Source organism: Lepidochelys olivacea, assembly GCF_965140295.1.
Source record: "Lepidochelys olivacea isolate rLepOli2 genome assembly, chromosome: 1".
Classification (NCBI taxonomy): Eukaryota; Metazoa; Chordata; order Testudines; family Cheloniidae; genus Lepidochelys; species Lepidochelys olivacea.
In genome coordinates, this window is record NC_140411.1 from 41,262,548 (window position 1) to 41,279,659 (window position 17,112).

The following is a 17,112-nucleotide window of genomic DNA, read 5'->3' on the forward strand; positions in this document are numbered from 1 at the left end:
TTGATTGATGGGTCAGGTGCATACCAAAAATCTGCAAAATATGGAAACTGGTATACTAGCAGCATGAAGTAGAGTGAGTTCTGGCACCCTGGATTAATGGGGAAGAGAGGAGGAAAGGTTTCCTTGGGATTCAGTGAAGAGGGCCAACTATGGGAAGGAAGAAGGAAGGTTGATTCAGAATGGGGTGGGAGCTGAGAGAGTGTTGCAAAGGTCTGTATCTGTTGCACTTTCCAAATGTTGCTTGTCTTCTGGGGGGAATAAAAAAGGTCTTTTCTACGCTTGTGGTCCTCACACATGAAAAGAACACAGTGAAGGGGAGAAGAAATAGGGAGAAGCGGGAGCAGAAAGGACTACCACAGGTAAAAAAGGGGAGAGACAGAGCAAGCAAAAAAAGGAAAAAGTCAAGTGAGAGCAGGAGCAAACGAAGAGGAAACGAGAGGAGGAAGGAGAGGGGGAGAGAGAAGAGAACTGTAGTGGAAACTACTTTTACAGGAGAAACAACTGAAACACGGTAGGTGTGGATCTCTTAGGTTTTATTTACAAAAGTAGGGGAAACATTTTCTGGGTAACTTGTTTCTGCTCTCCTTTTCATACCCCCCCCCCCTTTTTTTTTTGAATGACCCTCCAGTGAATACTTGTCAGCATTTTATCCGACAAGCTAGTCCTGCCCGATCAGAAATCTGTATATCATGAAGCATTTCCATCTTAAGTATAGCTACCAAGGATGTTTTCCCCAACATCCTGTGGTGCAGGGATATGGTGGAAGAAGTGGATAGAAAAATCTTACATGCTCTCAGATGTTACCATCTCCCCATATGATTGCTGCTCCTGCCTTTCACCATAACTGAAAACTTGGCACAAAGGATACTGTTTCCAACTACTGGAGTAGTTTTGCAAATCTTATGTCCAGCCCATTGTTGTATGAAGTCCAGTGTTGTATTAAGTCCATTGTGACTCTAAAGCAGAGTGGTCTTAAGACTTGAAGTAAGTCCATTGTTTCTGGGGAGCAGCCTTTAACAATGAATGCCTCAGAGCCGTAAGCTCTAGCAGTATCAGTCTGAGCACCCATAAAGCTTGTCACTCCAGGAGGGCATTATAGAAGGCAGACACTAAAAAAGGATGTTTCCTAACAGAGCACTGGTGGGATGGGGAGGAGAGCAACCTGAAGAAATGGAGACTTGGGGGCAACATGGGAATGAACCAAGGAAGGGGAGACACCTTTTTTGTGCTGAGATCAGGATTTAGGAGTGGTTTTGAAGAAAGGAAGGAGGGTGGTGGGATTCAAGGAAAGATGAAGGAGGAAAAAGTGGTGAGACTCAAGGATGTGAAGAGAGTTGGAAGAGAATAATAAAGTGAATGGAGTGCAAATATGAGGGAGAAAAGAGTGGAATAAAGAAATGAAAGACACAGGAGGAAAAAGCAAGAAGTCCCATTTTAAGATTAGACACTTACTGTTTCTACATTTTATGGTAATTCCCTTGCAGAAAGGAGGGAAGTCCACTTGAAATCTTAAAATGTGAGGGGAATCTCAAGGCCAACTGTAGCCTTGTGGAAGGGACTAGGAGGTGTGAGTGTCAAGTTGGAGTCTCAACCAAAAATGAAATCTGCAAACCATAGGGCCCATGAAGCATCAGTTAAGAAATATTGGTGGTGTAGTCGCATGTACAGGAATCTTTCTGGGCATGTGCTTCCTTGTTCTGGATGTAAAGGAACCAGTCTGGACTCCCATTCCAAACACACATGAAAAAGGGAGAGTCTCACTGTTCTGGCTTATTTAGGTATTTTCTAGAAATATATCTGTCAGTCTTAGGTAGTTGACCAGAAATGGAGTCTACATTTGCGTGAGTCTCCTTAAACTGTAAGTACTGTGGTAACATATCTAGATTTGTCAGTGTGGGGCACATTCTTTAAAAAAAAACAAAAACAAAAAAAAACAAAAAAGTTTTTGCGCTGCTTCCCCCTGTCCTCCCCATAACTCCTCCACTTTATGTTAATTGAAGCTTTCTAATAGCCAACTTACATTTAATGCGTCTTGCATGCCTGGGAAATAGGACATCCATGGCAGCTGTCGTGACAGACAACAGGGCAGGCAAACACACAGTCCCAAACAGTAACCTGGATTTCCAAACAAGAACATTAGACTCCTTGGATATTTAAAGAATAAATTTTAGTCCTTGAAACTTTTATCCAAGAATTGTGCAGCAGACTTAGTAAAGCTTGATCTTTATGGTCTCTTAGAAATACAGTGCTTTATTGGAAAATATGGCAGTCTTTCATTAGATTGATTGATGGATTCCTTAGAAAGCATCAAGAATAGCTGTAGTCATTTTCACCTAAAATCTTTAATCCCAAATCTGCAGAATTTACACACATTTTTTTTCTTTGTTTCTGTATGGCTATTTTGATACCAGCTGTTCTAAGGTGCAAGGAGAGTCACTAAAAACGTTTATGCATTTAAACTAACTTGCTGATACTGGACCAAACTTTCGAGATGCCACAGACCTTTCGAGGTCCTGCAGTGCAGTTTGCCGGATGTCAGTGCTTTCAGTTTATAGGTTAGGGTAAATGCCACATTCACTCTAATTTAGGGACTATGGCAAATACATGTTATCTAAGAGAAGATTGTTTATACATGCCAGGCTCTAGGATTATTTCTATGAAACATTCATTTAGAAGAATGGAATGGCAGGATCAAAAAATAAGTTTTAGGTGCTCTGAAGTTACTGGTGATAGTTGGCATGTTGTTGATATTTTAAGTGAAATAAATTGATCATTCAAATGTAAAGGAAATTCACTTATAATGAAATTTTTCATACTTAAAATAATACTTCTTACTTTTGGCATCCTATAGAACTTTCTCCATTGTCAGGGCCTAAAAACTTAGTTGATCAAAATGGAAGCTTAAATTCTGGAGAAATGTCTCAAAAGAGGGTTTTATAGGAGAATAGTTTTGCCAGAAGTTTGTCTTCTGAACCTAAGTAAGATATTAAAAATTGAGACAAAGGGATGCTATTTTTTTAGTTTTTTTCCTGTGGGACAAATGAAATTGTGATGCAAACGGCCCTACAACATGTTAAACTATAAAATGACTGATTGTCTGAGAGTGGCTCTGTACTCTGGGATTGTGTTGTCCAGGGCTAGGTGGGAGGAGGGGATGTTCTGAGGAGGAATTTCGGTACTGCAAGGACTTGGACTAACAACTTCTAGGTTAATTGTTCCCTACTGAGAAGACCAAAATCTTGAGAATTAATCAGTTTTTGCTATTCTGCAGATTTTCATTGTTCTAATTGATAGTTATTGCCTTGAAATGGATTTTAAAGTAAAATAGAAATTGCTTCCCATAGGAACCATGATACAGATACATGTGGTGATTGGTGTGAATATATTTTGTCTGTCTTTAATTGTAATACAAAAAACCTTTGGGCCAGAGAATCTGGACTGAGAAACTACTTCAGAAGTTGCAAATCTACTATTTTTGTATGTAATACCAGAAGTTTTAAATCAGAAGATTTTTAACCTTATTCTAATCTCTTTATACGTTATCTTTCTATCTACTGAAAATCTAGGGTTTTGCTTTGAAAATAAAAACATGAAAAGTATCTTTGATAACAACCCAAGTCTGATAGACATTTGATCTGTCCAAATTTATAAACCTCTTCAGTAATATTTTTAGAAAATGGAAATTTCTAATAGATGAAATCTTCAAAATGGAAATTCTGCTTTGCCTTCTCTGCTTTGAATTTTTAAATGCAATTGGTACAATTTTATATTTGTGTCTAGGTTCTACTCCTGGGGGAATTCTGCGCCAATGCGCGTGCGCAGAATTCATGTCCCCCGCAGATTTCTTTGCTTCCCTGCACAAAAATGACTTTTTGACAGGGAAGTATAGTGAAGCTGCAAGAGCAGTCATGCACCATTCCCTAGCTGTGCAGGTACATTGTTTCAGGCACCCGGAGCAGCGGGTGGAGAGGAAAATCACCTCCGGGATGGGGACACGTTAGCCAGTGGCTCCTACCCAGAGGAGGGATCAGTTAATAGTCCTGGCTGGGCTGGAGGCAGGAGAGGATGGGACTTCCTCTTCCCCTGCAAGACGTGGATGGGGCTGTGTCAGACCCACTCCCAGAAACCTCCCCAAGCTGCGGAAGCTCAGCATCTCCCCCCCCCCCCTTTCTTCCTGCCCCATCGCTCCTCAGTTGCAGGGGTGGGGGTCACTGTATGAGGAGTTGCTCCACCATCTGCCCAACCCCTGCTAAGCCTCACCCCATACACCCAGAACCCCCCCCAGCCATCCATACTGACCCCCACCCCTGCACCCAGACCACCCCCCACTGAGCTCCCTGCATTCAAACCTCTACCCCTTCGAGCCCCACCCTGTACATCACCCTGATCCCCAACAATCTGAACTCGGATCCCCTTCTCCCCCCAAAACCCCACTCCACTGGCAGACCCTCCTGCTGAGACCCTCACAACCAGACCCCTCCGCTGAGCCCCAACCACTTTCACTTGGAAGCCCCTGCGGTCCCATTGCCCATGCACCTGGAATCCCCTCAACGAGTCTCTGTGCATCCAGATCCCTCCACACCTAGACCCCCCACTGAGCTGCCTGCACTCGGATTGTCCCACACAGAATCCTCTCACCCCACACCTGGATCTCCCCACACTGAGCCCCTCCACACTTGGATCCTGTCTGGTTGAGCCTGCCTGCCCCACACCTAGTGCGCCTGCCACAGGCCCCAGGTGTTTCTGGGGCAGGCCCAGGCCTTGTGCTGTGTCAGGGTCAGGTGCAGCCTCACCACTGAGTCCGTGTCCCGGGGCTGGGGAGGCTGCAGGGTGATCCTCACCTTTGTACAGCCAGTGGACTGTGCTCCCCACTGCCATGCTGGAGCCTCTGCATTTATTTGTTAACAGATAAAACTTGCAGAATTTTAAAATATTGATGTGTGCAGAATTTTTAATTTTTTGGCACAGAATGCCCTCAGGAGTAAGGTTCAAATGCCAGTTTGTGGACAAACTACACGTGTGTTAATCACTCTGACTGGTGTTTCCACACCTAAGAAACGGGCAACTTTAGATGCTCCCCTGTTTTGGAATTTCCTATGATGGCAGAGAACAATGCCATTGATCTAAACATACTGACTGAGCATGTTCTTTTAAATTGGCTTACATATACCTCCAAGATAACCAATTCCCCCTCTTAATCACTTTTGTTAGCAAATTATCCTCATATAATCAAATCTATTTGTATATTGAAAGATGTCTATTCACTTAATTTTCCATGTATTTTGTATTTTTAAGATTCCTGGATATCCCAGTCAGCTTCATTCCCTAGAAATCAGAAGCAACCAGGTGTGGATTCCTTGTCACCAGTGGCCTCCCTTCCTAAACAGATTTTTCAGCCGTCTGCACAACAACAACCTTCTAAACAGGTTAAAGTCACATGTGCAAATTGTAAAAAACCCTTGCAGAAGGGACAGACTGCATATCAGCGCAAAGGATCAGCTCACCTATTTTGTTCCACTGCCTGCCTCTCATCATTCTCGCATAAACCTGCTCCAAAGAAACTCTGTGTTATGTGCAAAAAGTAAGGGATGTTTTATTCGTTGTTCCCTTAATACTTGAATGCAAAAATATCTGCTTTATGAATGTTAAGGAGCATTTCTAATAACTAATAAATTTGTTAGTCTCTAAGGTGCCACAAGTACTCCTCGTTCTTTTTGCTGATACAGACTAACATGGCTACCACTCTGAAATCTAATAACTAAGTATATGACGCTTGTAAGATCTGACTACAAAAATATTTTTCCCTAGAAAGTGTAGGGCCACCTTAAATTTGGTTGAAAATGACTAATCCTTTATAAGTTACCGTTATACGTAATCCTTCATGGTTATAGCATGTCTGGAGATAATCAAGGAAAGTACAGTACCTCTCCTTGATTGTCAACTCTCTAATTCAAAATAAGGCAGCATAGGGGAGCTTCTTTTCTTTAAAGATACAAATCAATAGTTTTGGTTTAGTGATTTTTTTCATATAAACAGTTTCTAAGAGTTTACAAAATATAGTACAGTAAACAATATGGCATAAATTCACAAGAAAAAATAGTGAAAACATTTTATTATATAAATGCTTCCATTGTGAGAGGGAAAAGATGACATCAAGGGGCAAATACATAGGAGAAAAAAATATTGAGATTTGGAAAGACATGGCTGAGAAACATAGGAAGACTGTTCCATCTACTGGGAGTTATGGGGGAAAGCCCTGGCCTAGTCAATGGCTGGAAGGGAAAGGGAGACGAGCAATAAGCTGGCAAGCCTATGAGAGTGCCTATTGTGCATATATATATGTGTGTGTATGTATGTATATGTGTGTGTATGTGTGTGTATATATATATATATATATATAATATAGAAAGTCTTAAAAAGAAGCCCAGGAATTATGAACTCATTCCTGAAATCACTCAGGAGCCAGATGGGTCATACTTCTCTGTATGTGTGAAGGGGTGGGCACCTGCCAGAGTCTGGAGAACGGGGCCTTGTGGAAGCTACAGAAAGCAGAGTTGAAATAGTGAAGGCATGAATGGGGGCTTCATCCCATTTTGGGGTCAAGGCAGTGTAATATGGGCAGTATTACGGAAGTGATTAAATATATTTAGACATAGTGTTCTGCATTTTCACTTTTCACCGATAAATTACCATTTTTTTAAATTAAGAGTTTTATTTTTTTATTGATTTATACCCTCATCAATCTACTCAATATTTTTTTGAGTACTTATTTTTGTTAAACACTAATGTTTTACATGATGGTTGTGTCCTGTATCTCTGAGACTGAAGCAGTTACTCAGTGTAAAACTCAGAACACACGCACAGTGGAGGTCAGAAAAATCAAACAATGTTAATAATGCGGGATGATTGGCTCACAAAGGCATGCTGCCTGCCTATTGTTTTGCGTCTGTTTAGAGCGGCGCTAAATTTAAACAATCAGTCCTCCACAGATAAAGATAGATAAGGTAAAGAGGTAAACGTGGGGCAAAAGCACAAATCTGTACCTGAATACCAACAAAAAATGAGTGCTTAGAAATTTTCAAGAAAAGTAAAGACGGGAACGAAGAGGACGCATTGCATTGCAAGTACTGCAGCATTGAGATCAGTGCTTGCACTGACAGAATAAAGGAGCATGTCGAAAGCAAGTGACATAAGAAGCTTAAAGAAGAAAGTGAACTTTGAGATAAACAGTCAATATCAGGAGTTTTCACCATGGCTTTAATGAAAGAGAGGTCACAGCATGATTGTGTCAATGAATTTGTGCGTAGTCTTTGTTTTGCTGGACAGTCACTGTTAATTGCAGAGGGGCCTGGTGGTGACTTTGTGTGACAGTACTGTCCAGGAGCAAAAGTCCTTCCTAATGCAGACAACCTCACTCATAAGTACCTGAAAGAAAATGACGATGCTTTAGTATCTAAACTAATGGAACAAATTGATGAAAATGTTGTCTAATCTGATTTGACGAGTCTCCTGATGCTTTGGACTGTCCGATGCTTGGCCTTTTGTTTTTGTTTTTTTTATTTCAAAGTGAATAAACCCACATTGTTTTGTGCTGATGTGACATTTCATCCCCTCTGCTGTCAGCTGTTTTGTCAACACAGCAGTAACTGACATATTTGAGATATACCAGCTAATTTGGGAAAATGTGGCCACAACAAACACAGATTGTGTTTACCCTACATGGCTAAGTTTACATGAGAGATTAAACTCGGTCAGAAACTGGAGCTGCTATGTATTGCCTATCCTGCTCATCTGATTAACGTTGTACTGTCAACAACTACTGCTACAGAAGAAATGAAAGATGTGAAATCTTGCATCATTGGGTTTGGGGCTGTTTTCAAGCATGCAAACAAGTTTGAAGACTTTGTTTTACACAGTGCGAGACGAGTGCAGAGCTGACTGCCAATTACCTACCTGTGTTGTGCCACATTGGTGGATGAGTGTGTACGTCGCTGCCTGTCGTGTAAATAACACATGGACTGTGCTGATGCATCTCCTATGTCATCCTGAGTTTGTTGGTTCCAAAGCAGAAACTCTGAAGAGACTGGCAGATAACCAGAATGTGACCACCAGATTCTGTGCATAAGGGAACGTTCATTGTTGAAAACTTGTGATCACTGTGTGACACACAGAAAACACTGGAGCTTTCTCTGACTACTGCCAACACATTTGCCCATACAGATGTTTACCAGATCCTGTCAACCAAAATCTCAGCTGAACTGAGTACAAAAGCTGCAGAAGAAACATACAGTGAGAGAACCCAGCTGTTTTTGGAAATCCTTCTGACTCCAGGAGATGAGAACTCCAAATGTGTTCTAAACCTTCAACACAACACTCAGCTAGAAATGGGAGACGATCATGGCGCATAATCTGACCCCTGAAGTGTTTGGTGCCAAAGATTCTTTTTGGAATGTCATCCAGGTGTTGCACCCTTTCGTCAAAGTGAATTTTGCAGCAGACTGTGACAGTTATGCCAGAGTGTTTCAGCTGTTTGCCACTAAAGATGGAATTTCAAATCTGAAAGGAGAATTTACTGTTTACACGAACATGCCTAACCTGACAGTATAAAACTGGATGTGCCGGCTTTTTGGGACAGTAATCAAAACAAACTTCTCGACTTCAGCAGAGTGTCATGGCAAGCTTTGATTGTACCCTCTGGATCTTACTGATGCAAAGCGCTTATTTTTAAAATTGGACTACCTCCAAGACAGCAAGAGGCTCAACATGAGTGAGAATACTTTGAAGAAAATTATGGGAGCATATGTAAACCAGGATTTCTGGAAAAACTATTCTCTTAGACAAAAAATACCTTTTTGTACATGAAAAAAGCTTCAATTATACTGTAGTAAAATGTGTATATTATACAAGTCGTTTTCCCCATATTTTTTAAAAAAAATTTTAACCCGATTTCATCCTAGTTTTACTGTTTGGAAAATAAACAAAAAATCTCCAAATTTTTTTACAAATAAAAACTGAAAATGCAGAACACTAGACATAAATAAAGGTCATAGTTCACCTTGAAATTTATTATTGATTCATTACTCAGAATGCCTAAAAGAACCACTGGGGAGCTTAAGAATTGTACACTAGTAACATTAGATTTGCAAAATAGTTATACTTAGGGTTGTCAAGCGATTAAAAAAATTAATAACAATTAATTGCAATGTTAATAGAATACCATTTATTTAAATATTTTTGATGTTTTCTACGTTTTCAAGTATATTAATTTCAATTACAGCACAGAATACGAAGTGAGACGTTCACACGGCACTTTTGTAGCTGGCATTGCAAGGTATTTACATGCTAGAAATGCTAAATATTCATATGCCCCTTCATGCTATGGCCACCATTCCAGAGGACATGCTTCCATGCTGATGATGCTTGTTAAAAAAAATTACGTGCTGATTAAATTTGTGACTGAACTCCTTGGGGGAGAACTGTATGTCTTCTGCTCTGTGTTTTACCCGTATTCTGCCATAAATTTCATGTTATAGCAGTCTCGGATGATGACCCAGCATGTTGTTCGTTTTAAGAAAACTTTCATTGCAGATTTAACAAAAGGCAAGGAAGGTACCAATTTGAGATTTCTAAAGATAGCTACAACACTCGACCCAAGGTTTAAGAATCTGAAGTGCCTTCCAAAATCTGGAAGGACAAGATGTGGAGCATATTTTCAGAAGTCTTAAAAGAGCAACACTCTGATGCAGAAACTACCAGAACCTGAACCACTAAAAACGATCTGCTGGTGGCATCTGACTCTGATGATGAAAATGAATGTGCGTCAGTCTGCACTGTTTTGGATAGTTATTGAGCAGAACCCATCATCAGCATGGATGCATGTCCTCTGGAATAGTGGTTGAAGCATGAAGGGACATATGAATCTTGAGCACATCTGACATGTAAATATTTATTTTGCAATGCCAGCTACAACAGTGCCATAAGAAGGCCTGTTCTCACTTTCAGGTGACATTTGTAAACAAGAAGCGAGCAGCATTATCTCCTGCACATGTAAACAGACTTGTTTGTCTGAGCGATTGGCTGAACAAGAAGTAGGACTGAGTGGATTTTGTTGTATTTTTGAATGCAGTTATTTTTTGTGCATAATTCTACATTTGTAAGTTCAACTTTCACGATAAAGAGATTGCACTACAGTACTTGTATTAGGTGAATTGAAAAATACTATTTTATTTTTACAGTGCAAATATTTATAATAGAAAATAAATATAAAGTGAGCACTGTACACTTTGTATTCTGTGTTGAAATTGAAATCCATATATTTGAAAATATAGAAAATATAAAAAATGGTAGTCTGTTATTTTAAGTGTGATTAATTGCACAATTAACTTTTTTAATTGCTTGACAACCATAGTAGAAAATAATATATCTCGCTGTAGATGAGTCTTTTGCGTAAAGATAACTGACGGACTGAATATGCAATTAAATAATACAAATTCTAGCTGCTTCTTAAACTCTAAATTGTCCAGCTAGTTATACCATTTATAAACAAGATTTGAATCTAATCTTTCTCTTTCTCTTAGGATTAAGATGTTCAAAACTCATGGCTAATTCTTTTTCATCTCCCCATTCCTGCAACTAATTCTGTGGTGATTCTAAGAGTGTAGGATGATACAGATTGCAAAAAAGAACAGCCACGTTAAAAACATTTCATTTTTAAATAGAGAAAAATTTTGACGTGTCCAGTTCTTAGATTATTGATTAATTCATTATTTTGGACAGTCTGTCAAAGTCTTTTTGAATGCTAAAGACTCAGATTTGTAGAGAAGTCCTATGAGGTCATCTTTGAACGTCTTTCTTTTGAGGATATCTTAGGCCAGGTCTACACTAAAAAGTTAAATAGACCCCTGAGTGATGTACCAAAGGCGACCTACCACCCCCAGTATAGACAGTGCTAGGTCGACAGAAGAATTCTTCTGTCTACCTAGCTACTATCTCTTGGGAAGGTGGATTAACTACAGCAATGGGAGAATTCCTCCCATTGCTACAGTGAGTTGTCTACACTGAAGCGCTACAGCAGCACAGCTGCAGCATTGTAGCTGTGCTTATGTAGTGGTTTAAGTGTAGACATAGCCCTAGTCTTTTAAATTCTCCCCCTAGTCTTCAACTGCTCAGTAAATCTGTGTATGGAAACCAGGGATAAAGTTGCCCTTGTTTAACACTGCCTTAGCTTCAAGTCTAAACAAGAGTAGAAATCTATGCTACCTATATTTTTTAGTTAGCGATCCTGTATTTCTTGCACTCCCCTCCTCCACCGGGGGTCCCCTCTCAGTATCAGATTTACTGGATAGGGAGGAATCTTGCTGCACTGTCTCAATGCCATAACTATGGGAAAGTTGGCCAGTTTCCCCCCCAGTTTTAAGATGGCAATACCATCTGTTCTGAGCACATGAAAAAAGTAGGAACTATGATGTTGCACAGTGAGTTTAGTGTGTTTTTTTTTAAAATACAACATACTGTTAACATAGGTTTTAATTTAGGTTTAGAATGGCTGTTTGTAAATTGAGTGATATCAACTGACTTTAAAAAGATGATGAAATTTAGAGAAGCTGGCAAAGATTTCCTAGAAGTGATGTAATTTTGGGTGTCCCCCATAAGACCCTTTAAGGTTTTTTTTTTAAATCCAGCTGTTCAGTAGGTCTTAAGTTGGGCACTCAGAAATTTTAAGGTGCTCAAAATTGTTAGTCACTTTCTAAAAATTTTGGCTAATGTGTTCATTATTTTCCCCCTCAAACTTTTATTAAAAATTGCGAATTTTTTCCTTTTTTGATGCTCTTCTCTCTGATCATAGTCAGTGAAACTACTCATGCTAAAAGTTAAGGATGTTTATAAATGTTGGCCCAATTGGTGCCACAGTTTGTAAGCTTGTCAGGGCAGGGGTGCTGGCCTTCTGTTTCTGTGGAGTACACAAGCAAGTCATCTTGTAGTCCTCTTGCAAAGTCCCAGCTTCATGCTGACATCCTTTCGGATAAGGGTAGATCTGATGGTGTCTCACTGTACAGGCAGTCCATGCCTTTTTCAGAAGCAATCTTTAAAGAGCAGCCTACCGCATTCCCTTTCCCCAGAGGCTGTATGTCTTCAGTGCTTTCAGTTCCTCCCAGTTTATAAATTTAGAACTGAACATGGGATAGACTTTTTTGGGACATGTCCGTCCCCAACATGAGAATGTAACATGGCTATGACCTGCCCAGTCAGTTCTTGCTTTATGCTGCTGAATGGTATTTCCATTGCATCAGTAATCATAAAAAACAAAAGCTGTGTGCCTGTAAGGAAAAGGGAGATATTTTTCCTCTCTCATAACTTCCATGGGGGATATGTGGGGGAGAGGAGGGAGAAAAGAACCCCTCTGGTCCATATTTATGCACAGATGATACGGATGTACTACAGCCCCAGCTACAAAATCTGGCTCTTTAGTTTAAGCTGTAGAGACTCACACTTTTATGGGAAAGAGGTTCTTGTGAAGTAACAGCAAAATTCACTAGCAAATATCACGTGTGTTCAAAGCCTTTAAACTCATCCATTGTCAGTTGAGTTTGCTTATTATTCTGTGTCTATTGTTAACCACAACTTTCTGATGAATATCTATAATGTATGATCGATCTGATTTGGAGGGGGCTCTTCATTTTAGGAGCTAGAAGTATCTCTTAAAAACTCTGCTTCCATCTGAAAACCAAGTAATCTAACATGTTGAAATGATTGGATTTATAGACACCCTGCAGTTAAAACTGAGTGACTTTAAACCAAGCTTACTTTAAGAACATTTTGAGTAACTTTACATGTTTGATTAAACCAAAAATTGGTAGATTGGTGAATAATAATAATATTGTGCCGTGCTATTTTTGCAGATGGGGCCAAACAATAAATGCAGAAGGAATAGCATGCAACAAGGCATACAACTGAGATTATTGCAAATGTTAAGGTGCATAGTGTAGCATGAGGCTGAAGACCAAGTGTATCTTGCACTTGTCACAGAACACGATAGTGCAATTGATTTTTAATGAGGAGAGGTATGAAGGACTAGTTCAGAGTACTTTATTACTGTTCATTTGGTTAATCCAAAAATAGTCGGCTGTCTCAGTTGAATATTTAATCAGTTACAGCTAGGTACTCCATATTCAGGTTGGTGATTTAGAACTTCTTTAGCCAGCTTGATTACTTTTATAAATTGTGCCTATTTTTATTTAAAATGATGCATTGTAATATCCAAGCTTACCAGGCAAATTCAGAGTGGAGTTTTGGTCTTAACAAAAATTGCTGGCTGTAGCTAAAAAGACAGCTCTTCAGTGTTATATTTCAGAAGAAAAGAATCTCCAAAAATAATAAAATAAAGTGCTGATATTAGTTGTAGCAGTGTTGTGGGTTTTCGAGGATCAGGAAATAGATGTTTATTGACTAAGTTTAAAAAAAATACTTTTTTTTATTGTTCGGAAGCAGCTTTTGTTTAAAAAATATTTGTGGTTTTATGTTTAAAATTTAATCTTTTGCGTGTACTAAGTAAAACAAGCTAGATATGCTCAACCGGTAACTGCTCATTGGTAAATGCTGTTTTACAAATACTGTATCTTCAATATTGGAAGTAATGTAGGGAAAAACATACAACCTGGTATTCTTTTGGATAGACAACAGAAATTGCTTTGTTTTAATGATCGATTTGCAGTGTGAATGTAAAGTTGCTCAGAACTATTTATATTTTAGCAAATAGTATTAAACTCAAGAGAAACAAATGCAACAGATAGAGTGATTGATGGATGTCAATACAGTGGGACCATCTTGAAAATAGTTTTGAACCAAAAGCTATTTAGAATCCGAGAAATTAAAAGTGCATGGTGGGGGGAAAAAAGAATCAATTATATTGTTATGAAATACTATTCAAAAAAAAAGTTTTATGTTCTACTGCTTTTGTCTTTCAGAGATATAACAACAATGAAAGGCACCATTGTTGCTCAAGTTGATTCCAGTGAGTCTTTCCAGGAATTTTGCAGTACATCATGTTTGTCCTTTTATGAAGACAAGCATAATCCCTCAAAAGGAATCTTGAATAAGTCAAGATGCACTATCTGTGGTAAACTAACTGAGGTCTGGTTCAGTTTTTGGTCTCAACTCTTAAATTACTTCCTAATAGAACATTTATTATTAAGAAGTTGATTGGAAAGAGTGGTAAAATGTCTATTTTTTAAAGTTGTCTAGGTTTTTTGTATTTCTACAGTAATTAGGCTTAATATATTTAGCAAGTTTATATCTTTCCATCTTCAGTCATGCTTTATAATGGTTAGATAACATTAATTTTTATAAATTGCTTTATTGCATATTTAAATTTAAGAAATCTATGAAGACAGTTGTGCATTACTGACATTTTTGTAGTCCGCTGACATTTTGGAGTTCATTTTCATTGCTGATTATTGCAGGCAAGGCTTTTCTTTAGACAGCTAGTCATTTAAAAATTTTATGTTGAATTGTTGAATTGTTCACTATTGATCTCCATAAGAGCATAAGAATAGCCATACTGTGTCAGAGCAATGGTCCATCTAGCCCAGTATCCTGTCTCCTGACAGTGCTCGCTGCCAGATGCTTCAGAGGGAATTAACAGAACAGAGCAGTTAGTGAGTGATCCACTTCCTGTTGTCTAGTCCCAGCATCTGGCAGTCAGAGGCTTAGGGACACCCAGAGCATGGAGTTGCATCCTTGACCATCTTGGCTAACAGCCATTGACAGCCCTATCCTCCATGAACTTATCTAAATCTTTTTTGAGCCCATTTATATTTGTAGCCTTCACAACATCACAGGGCAATGAGTTCCACAGGTTGACTATGCATTGTGCTTTTGTTCGTTTTGTTTTATTAATTTCATTGGGTGGCCCCTGGTTTCTTGAATTCTTAAAAGGGAGGAAACTAGAAACAGTTACTGCTTCTCTCATATTTCATTTTTCAGTAACTATTTTGAGGGCCCTCAAAGTATAAATCCAATAGTAATTGATACTAATCAGTAGACTACATACAAATGTTGCCATCAAAACAATTCAGGATTTTCTCTATTCTAATTGCATATTTTGGTAAATCCCCCTTGAGTAACGTAAAGATAGTTTGTATAGTAGAATATACCCTTATTTAAATTCTCCTGAGCTGGGATTACTACGTTCTGGATGCAAATACTGGGCCAAGCTTACATAGCCATGTATATTCATCCTTTTAGCCCCAAGACAGCCTTGTAAATTAAAAGCCAAATATATTAAAAATCCTGCTCACTGCCAACAAAGTGTATAAAGTGCAGGTGGGGAAAATGTATGTAAATTAGCTCCCCGTTCTCTTGAGCAGCCTTGTGTGAATCCAACCCTGTGACCTTGGATTGGCTTCCAAGGCCTCAAGAACAGCTGGCGCTAGGTTTTTGCCCAGAGATTGCAAGGAGGCAGAGTTTGCTTTGTTTGTTGTAGTTATTTCAAATGCATATGTCACAATATTATCTAGGGTTCTAGTTGAACCAAGTATTGTTCTTTAAGTTGTGATTGTCAAGTGTAGCGCACTGATGAAGAATCTTGGGTTGTTTTTTTTTAGATTCGCCATGAAGTTAGCTTTAAGAACATGACTCATAAGCTGTGTAGTGACCACTGCTTCAATAGATACAGAATGGCGAATGGTTTAATAATGAATTGCTGTGAACATTGTGGGGAGTACTTGCCCAGTAAAGGAGCTGGAAACAATATCCTTACGATTGACGGTCAGCAGAAAAGATTCTGCTGCCAAAACTGCGTTGGTGAATATAAACAGGTAACTTCTTCTATTTATAAAAAAATGAAATTTAGCCTATAAATTAAAAAACAAAACAAACATTAGTACTGCTAAGATGCATTCTGTTCTTGATTAACTAAGTTGCTTGAGACTGTTCGTATTCTATATTTAGACAAACCTCAAAGACTCAGCTGTTTAACCTATGTGAATCTATATGTGCATTTGTGGGAGTGGAACTCTACTAATAAATTATTATTGTAAAAGGAGACATGTATCTTAACCAAAAATACTAGTGACTTAAAACAGTCTGAGGAAGAAAACTTCTATCTTTTTAGTGAAGGCTTTAATTCTTAATGTATTTATTTATGGTGAGCATGACAACTCCATACCTATTGTGCAGCCCACCTAGTGCTTGGTTAGATATAAAAGCTCATTTACTTGCACTTTTAGACATTTATGTAAAGCTAAAAATGTATATGGGCCATGCAGTCTGGACATGGCTGTTGATTCCCTTAATCACATTGTTTACCTGTACATTGGATATGCTTTGAGTTCCTTTCCAGTGTAATCCCAAGTCCAAAGCTAAGCTTTACCTATATTCCTTCATGAGTGAAGGTTTGAAGGATTTTGTATCCTCCTTTGCTTAGCTTCTGTGTGCTCCTGAAATTATTATAGCATTTGAAACAAGTCTTGTTTTTTTTACATTTCAGTCTTCAGACAACATTTGCCCCCTGCGTTTGCTTTAGGAGGCAGTGGTGAGCCATCATTTAACACTAGTGGGAAGGTTGGAGTGCTGTTCAAACTATTTATGACCTAGCAGTATAATTCAGAACCATTGTTATTTATTAATTTTTGGGCTGGTCCAGTGTAGAAATTTAGTTTTTTCTATAGCGTGCATCTTTTATCTGAGATGTCATGGTGTTGCAGTGTTAAGCATCTAGGGACTGTTGTTTTAGGACTTCTGAAATGAATGTTCCACTTGTAACATATGCCTATATTTTCTGTAGTTTTGGAGTAAACCTTTATATATGTGAGATGATGTGTTACTTTACCAAGGCTTCTTTGAGATGTTTGTGCACCCAGCTGTGTTGAGGATTCTTCTTCATTTCTTTCCACTTTTTGAAGCTGGTGAAATACAATCAGTCAGAGGGAGCCCAGTATTGAATTAACAAAGCTCCATTATATTTGATGAATAAAAAGCTCCATAATGTTTGATCTCTGTTCTATATTGCTATTCCATTTTTGAATGTCAAGTGCTGCTTGCCTTTACCCTTTTTGGACTGCTTCTTTGAGCTTGTACAGAACTCAGACAGTATTTCTGGGAATGTATACATGT

General features: G+C 38.8%; 1 protein-coding gene across 9 annotated transcripts in view; it reads left to right on the plus strand.

The window, feature by feature from the left end:
* The window catches only part of ZMYM2 (zinc finger MYM-type containing 2), a 189,113-nt gene that overhangs the window by 47,410 nt on the left and 124,591 nt on the right, over positions 1-17,112 (plus strand). For all 9 annotated transcript variants that reach the window (XM_084649446.1, XM_084649445.1, XM_084649452.1 and 6 more), the window contains 3 exons: positions 5,296-5,581; positions 13,965-14,130; positions 15,603-15,815. In XM_084649446.1, coding sequence (XP_084505572.1) covers positions 5,296-5,581; positions 13,965-14,130; positions 15,603-15,815 — 665 coding nt within the window. The remainder of the gene's footprint in view (positions 1-5,295; positions 5,582-13,964; positions 14,131-15,602; positions 15,816-17,112) is intronic.